General features: G+C 45.0%; 2 protein-coding genes across 4 annotated transcripts; one reads left to right on the top strand and one right to left on the bottom strand.

Moving 5' to 3' along the window:
- Window positions 1-616: 616 nt before the first annotated feature.
- On the bottom strand, window positions 617-2,512 carry MORN5 (MORN repeat containing 5). 3 transcript variants are annotated; one of them, XM_035341269.1, is made up of 4 exons: window positions 2,435-2,512; window positions 2,160-2,307; window positions 1,898-2,009; window positions 617-1,100 (listed from the first exon to the last, which is right to left on the bottom strand). In XM_035341269.1, the coding sequence occupies exons 1-4, from the start codon at window positions 2,461-2,463 to the stop codon at window positions 913-915; spliced, it is 477 nt and encodes a 158-aa protein (XP_035197160.1). In that variant the 5' UTR covers window positions 2,464-2,512; the 3' UTR covers window positions 617-912. The 3 variants fall into 3 exon arrangements, with proteins under 3 accessions (XP_035197160.1, XP_035197162.1, XP_035197161.1); XM_035341271.1 differs by having other exon boundaries at window positions 2,394-2,509; XM_035341270.1 differs by lacking the exon at window positions 617-1,100 and having other exon boundaries at window positions 1,555-1,990; window positions 2,394-2,493.
- On the top strand, window positions 2,447-4,649 carry NDUFA8 (NADH:ubiquinone oxidoreductase subunit A8). The gene is made up of 4 exons (XM_035341268.1): window positions 2,447-2,656; window positions 2,728-2,891; window positions 3,763-3,928; window positions 4,394-4,649. Exons 1-4 carry the CDS (start codon window positions 2,462-2,464, stop codon window positions 4,529-4,531), a joined length of 663 nt encoding a protein of 220 aa, XP_035197159.1. The 5' UTR covers window positions 2,447-2,461; the 3' UTR covers window positions 4,532-4,649.
- The last annotated feature ends 2,075 nt before the right edge of the window (window positions 4,650-6,724 follow it).

The following is a 6,724-nucleotide window of genomic DNA, read 5'->3' as shown; positions in this document are numbered from 1 at the left end:
CCCCCCCCTTCACTTCCCTCCTCCAATATCACAGTACATACTTACAAAAGCTCTTGAAAGTAGAGCTGAGCAGATTTTTTTTTTTTCAACAAATAGTAAATTTGCTGAAAAATAGTTTCCAAGCAACAAAAAGGTTAAACTGTGGCACACTGAAACTGAAATGTTCTGTCTTCTAGAAATACCATGTCTTCCAATTTGGATGTTTGGGGGGGGGGGGGGGGGATGGGGAAGTGGGTGGTTGCTTTAAAAAGCATTTTCATTTAAAAAAATAATAATAATCTGCACTTATAGAAGGTGATAGATTAAATAATCAGAACACAAAGCATTTGCTTCAGGTCATATTACATTTTTGAGTTATCCCAGTGTCAACCATTTAGGGATCTTCTATGTGTACTGAATTTGAAAAGTTTCTCTTTTGGCTTGATGAGAACTAATTTTCCTCAAGGTTTGTTAATTTGGGGACTGATCCACAAGACCTAGTATTTGCCAGATTCTACTCAAAACACAGCTCTAGAAGGTGCCAAGAAAGTTTCCTATTCAGCAAGGTATTTAAACATAGCCCAAAGACCCATTTAAAAAAAGTGGACTGTTCTAACATTTAAAGATAAGCACATGCTTAAGCTCTTTGCTGATCGCAACAGAGTTTATTAGTTTTCAGGATCAATGATGTACATCTCAGTACCGTTCCTTTGCTTGAGATTGTAATGGAAGGAATTGATTTTCCTGAGATTAAGATATTCAGTGGTAATAAACTTTAGGTATTACTTCACTGTAATTTTGCAAAATATGATTTGTACAACTCTGGGGATACATAAATAGCTGATGAAATTAAAACCTAAGAAATATTTTAGCTCAGTGATAACAGGACCCAATCATGGACTTTAAAAAAAACTTCAGTTTTAATCACACATCCTAGAAGATACGACAAATACGCTTACTGAAATTTACCTTGCAGAAGTTAATCATACCTGCGTTTCTCAGAAACCTCAGTTTGTAGTCAACGACAATTCTGGTTTCAGGGTTATAGAATCCATCACCACAGTCGTAACATCCTGCTGGGATTTTTCTAGGAGGATCTAGATTTGTAAGCTGAGAAATGCCTGAATTAAAAACAACAACAACAAAGGATTTGCTTTGTTTTGTGTTTTTTTTTTTTTTTTTTTTTTCTCTGTATTCATGCCTTTGTCTATATAAATAACAAATATTACATCTCCGTGACATTTGCTATAAAAACAATATAATTGCTTTACAATAACTTTTATAAAACATTTTTTTCAATTTTGCAAATGTAGAAAATGAAAATGGTGGAATTATGCACAAAATTTATGGGGTTAAAATATATCACTTTGATTTCCTCAAAGTCCCGTGACTCAGACCTCTCAGCCAACATTACAAATATGACTCCAAACTACAGAACGGGGCCAGGAGAGTGTCGCTGGCCTCACAGAACTACTACACATCATCCCTAAAATATTCTATTTATAAAGAAGAGTATTTTAGTTATTGTGTTACACGTTTAACTCACTTGTTCCTTGCAAATTTTTTCACGTTTTAACTACGAGAAAATATGTTTCTAAAGTCTTTTGCGGAAATATAGACTAGACATACGCGTTCATCAGGGTTTCTGATGAGAAGCTATGCGGGGTAGGTGCGTTCAAACTTTATTTGGTGTTTGGTGCTTTGGTGTTAACTGCTTCTGTTCCACGTGTCCCTATTGAAGGCATGCGGTTAATGTAGGGGAAAGTGGAATCCATTCACTGGGGTATGGCGAGGCACTGGTAAGGCCGAAATTGACCACAGGCTGCGGCTGCACGGTGCTCATCCAGCGGAATGGATGGTCCTGGAGCAGAGCCGTTAGCTCGGCTCCTTCCTCAGGACCACAGATGCGGTTCGGTACCTGCGGGCTTGAGGCCGGAGCAGATTTCTGTGTAAAACCTCCTGTCGTAGCCGTCGCAGTAATGCCAGTTCTCGTCCTTGTACTCGAGCCCATCTGCGAAAGTGTATGTCCCCTGCAACACAAGCGGGGAGTCACGGCCGGGGGGGACGCGGGACGAACCGAGGGGACACGGGACGAGACGGGGGGGGGACACGGGACGAGCACCAGCGCTCCGCACCGGCCCCGGGGATCCCGCCCCCCCCTCCACGCCCCCCGCCGGTACCTCAGTGGGCACCCCGCGGTGCCAGACCGCCTGGTATCTGCCGCCGCCGGGGAAGAGCAGCACGCCCTCGCCGTGAAACATCCCGTCCTTCAGCTCGCCCCGGTACTCGGTGCCGGTGGGCAGCGTGTAGGAGCCCCGGCCCTCCATCCTGCCGGGACACGCGGGGCTGTCAGTGAGGGCAGCCCCCCCTTCAACACCCCCCCACCCCGTCCCCCCCCCGCCGCCCCCCCCCACCTGCCGCGCACGGTGCCGCCGCAGTACCGCCCGCCCGTCACCTCCATGGCGGCGCCTCCGTTGTCGCCATGGCGACACCGCCGCCGCCGGGGCTGCCCCGAGCCCCTCCTCCCGCGCACGCGCCCGGCCCCGCTCCCCTCCCTCCTGCCCCGCCGCCGCGCATGCGCGGTGCCGCGCGGGCGCTGAGGGGAGCTCAAGGAGACGGCGCCGCCATGGCGGGCGGCCCGGGGCTGCCCTCGCTGGAGGAGCTCGAGGTGCCCGAGGTGAGTGAGCGGCCCCGCGGGACGATCCCCGGCCCCCGCCCGGCCCCCATTGCCGCTGTGCCCCGCTGCAGGTGAGAGTCAGCTCGGCCGTGCTGAAGGCCGCGGCCCACCACTATGGCTCCCAGTGCGACCGGCCCAACAAGGAGTTCATGCTGTGCCGCTGGGAGGAGAAGGACCCACGGCGCTGCCTGCGCGAGGGCCGCCAGGTCAACCAGTGCGCCCTCGAGTTCTTCAGGTGAGCCGCCCTGCCGCCGCCGTCGGGGGTCTCGCTTCCCGCTGCCCGGCTCCAGGAGGTACGGCCGGTGCCCTTGAAGAGGGGCGCAGTCGCTGGAGAAAAGGTTGTGCTCTTATTTTATTACTTGCATGGTTAAACCTCGGCTTGTCCTTTCACTCAGAGCTCCGTGGGCTCAGCTGCAGGGTGAGTGCCTCGGGGGTTTGTCAGGTTAGCAGAGGAGTGCTCTCAGGGGTGGAAGGCTCGCTGCTTCTGCACCTTGCAGCTGTGTTATGGGATATAGGAAACAAGCCTAAATTTTACTTTGTCTGTCCTGGGTTTTGTATGCGTACTTTTATAGAAACTTGGGTAGGTTTGAAATCGATGTCTTATGACAAAAGCATAGGTCATGGTATGTGTTGGTATCTTAGGTTGCTGATAAAGGGCTGTTTTAATTATCTCAAAGTTTGTCCTCTTCCAGTGTCGCAGCCAGCCAGTAATCAAAAACCTCTGTCCTAAGCGTGTCTTCTTGAGTTTAATATTTCCAACTAATTTGGAAGTATTAGAGCATTGTGTAGCATGCACTGTGCTACCTAGGAAAGCAAACACCCAGTCTGGGGGAGCGGTGTACATCTACGTAGGAAGAATTCCTTCCACATACTGGTGAAGTTACCGCTATTCCTGCTTGTAGCTACACAATGCTACAAACTGCAGTGGTGATGGTACTAAGTTCTGTTTAATGGCACTTTAAATACTGACTTCTGAAGATTTTTAGTGTTTTTGAGAACAACTACTACAAAAACATTTTAGCACAAGTTGAGGCTTGAGTGAGCAAGAGAGAAAACATTAAAACTACAACAGTTGCTAAACGTTTTCTTTCTGTGTTGTCTTGCAGGAAAATTAAGACGCACTGTGCAGAGCCATTTACTGAATACTGGACGTGCATTGACTATACCAACATGCATGAGCTTCGTCGATGCCGAAAGCAGCAAGCAGTATTTGATAACTGTGTGCTAGAGAAATTGGGTTGGGTGAGACCTGATCTGGGAGATCTATCTAAGGTAACTTACTGTCTTTTGGGTTGGATAGCCAGGTTCTTCTTTCCCTATGTGCATTTTTCCAGACCGGGTCTCAAACTTTCCACACCTAGCAGGTGATGTATGAACTCCATACTGGAAAATCATTTTACTAAATGCAGGACTCTCTTAGCATTCTCTAGGGTTGGGAGTGCATGCGTTGCTGTCCTGGAAGACCTGCGCTTTTCTCACACAACTCTAGCTACTCTTTTTGCTTTTCCTAATGAGAATAATTTTCTTTTAGGAGTGAGGCTCACAAGTTTGTAGAACTACGATGTAGCTATGAAAAAAGTACCCCTCCTTTCCATTTATTTAAAGTACTCTGTAGATAGGAGCTCTTATCAGATCAGTGATGTATCCCTAGTGTGGTACTTCCATTAAGTTCTGACTTAATATAGCTTTTCTGTTAAATACTGTGAGAAGTTGTCATTCCTTTCTTTTTCTTTCCAGGTCACAAAAGTGAAGACGGACCGACCTATCCCTGAGAATGTCTATCATTCTAGACCTAGACCAGAGCCAAATCCACCCATTGAAGGAGAGCTGAAGCCTTCTCCACATGGCAGTAGGCTCTTTTTCTGGTCCTGGTAAAGTGGGCAGACTGTCCTGTAATTAAAATGCAAAGATACATTGCTCTCAAATGTAAATTGTTCAGTACATGTTGGGTATAACTTTAAATGTAATGATTAAAAAAAAAAAAAAAAAGTTACATGGCTTCGTAGATTTCTTTAAAAGCATTTTTAGTGACTGTTTTGTGCTATGGTCTCTGCAGTCCTATAGCTTTTGGGACCGTCTTAACGCAGATGTCAGTTGCTCGACAGTGGCTGCTAGGCTTGTCTGAGAGGCATGAGAATATAGCCCGAGTCTTTGGCCACTGCTTTGAACAGTCAAAATGGTGAGAGACTGTTTGCTTATTGAGATCGCTGTCACTTGCATCAAGCAAGCTTTATGCACAAATAAGTCATTCATGTCTTCCCTTACATTCTTCCCTTGATTCTTTCTGATGGAGGAGTAAGGCTGCTTCCTCCTGATAGTTTCTCTGCAATATCCAGAAGTTGCATGTTTCATGGATCTAGTCTTTGCTCTGCTCTTCCCCTTCAATAGCAAGAACCTTATCACAAAGGTCAGAAAAAACAAATGAACTTGTTTTCACAAAGCCATGTGCAGTTCAGCTTGCTCTAGACCAGATGGTGTAGTCTGAATCTTAGCAGGCTCAAATAGTATTTTGCTCCTCGAGTAGACTAGCAGTGAAATTAGGATCTGAAGATTTACCAGCCCCTTGTTTGGGGTAGGATTAAGTTGTAATGGGTCTGTAGCTGCAGCATATGTTTCTGATCCATGGAGCTAGAGGGAAAATTGTATAACCTTTATCTAAAAATAGCTCGTACTGTGTGGCTGAGGGGTTCTTGCTACTTCTGTTTGGGTATGTTGACTGAAACTCAAAAAGCAGGTGCTATGGCATACATGTTTGCATTTTAACGCACATATCATGCTGCCGTAGCACCTCCTTGTCTAAACCTTTGCAGTTTCTCCTTCCAGATGACTGCCAGCGTTTCAGAGCAGCCATGTATTTCTGAAGAAAGATAACCTCTTTTCTCTAGAGATTGAAATTACGACAAGCTTGAGGTCTAATTACATTCAGCTGAGTGAGTGAAAATGATGTTTGGCCAAGTAGAGGAAACATTTTTGGGGGATGTTAACATGTACTACATCTGATCTCTGTGCTGACCCGTTCTAACACTCAGGCAACCCTGCAAAAAGACTTTTTAGATACTACATTTTGTTGATAACTTACTATTGTCAGCATAATGTATGAAATACTGCAGTGCTGAACATCTGCTTTTGAATAAACAGGCATAGGCATTCCCATAGTCCGTCCCTAATCATAATTAAAAAGTATTTTCCATTAAATTCATTCTGAACAGAATGACATTCATAAATGTGGGGGGATGACATTTTTTAAACAGCCTCTTAAAAAACCCAACCTTAAGTTGGCTAGTGTTGTAAGGAGGAAAAAAAAAAGGTGACTTATGCTGCAGTCTCAAAGGTTTAAGATTGTTCGTCTTTCATGACAGCTGAATCTACTACCTCTTGGACTGGAGGTTGTTGATCCTATAATGATGCATTGATTATGTTTAAAAGTCAGAATTAACTGCTTGCTTAGATTCCCACGTGAATTTCATGCAGGGGTGGGAAGGCGAATGAACAAAAGAGAACAGCGGAGGACAATGAAGTGATCATGAAGTCCAGCAGAATTCAGCTGTACTATGAGCACTTCTTTCATTAACTTCTTTGAGATAATTACTTCATGTCTCTATCTCTTGGCTGAATCTGCAAAAAAGTCTTGCCAAAGTTCTGTTTCTTGGTGCTTTGGACAGTGCCTATATGTAGCTATTTCTGTTCAAAATTGTTGTGTGGCTTTACTCAAACATAGATCCCCTTTGGAGCTGTAATGTTTTTTTGGAAACTTTAGAACAAGTGAATGTCAAGATTGAGTAAAGACCATAAAACTATTTTTGAGGAATGTATCCTGACATTTTTTTGGCAGATGGAGAGCAGACGCACACAGATTCAACACAGATATTTTACTGGCAATGTGAGAAGTGTTATTTGTTATGTTGTCGTCTCTAAGCTCTGCCAGAGCTTCTAATCACATGTGAAATTAACAAAATTTCAAGCCAGTGTCATGGTAGCTTGCCCTGCACCATAGGCTGGATTAGGCAGAACCTGCTCCCTGTCGGATTACGGATGACAAGAGAAAAATCGTACTGCAATTTCTAATCT

The sequence above is a fragment of the Oxyura jamaicensis genome, chromosome 17 (assembly GCF_011077185.1).
Source record: "Oxyura jamaicensis isolate SHBP4307 breed ruddy duck chromosome 17, BPBGC_Ojam_1.0, whole genome shotgun sequence".
Classification (NCBI taxonomy): domain Eukaryota; kingdom Metazoa; phylum Chordata; class Aves; order Anseriformes; family Anatidae; genus Oxyura; species Oxyura jamaicensis.
This window is presented reverse-complemented; position numbering and strand designations above follow the sequence as displayed.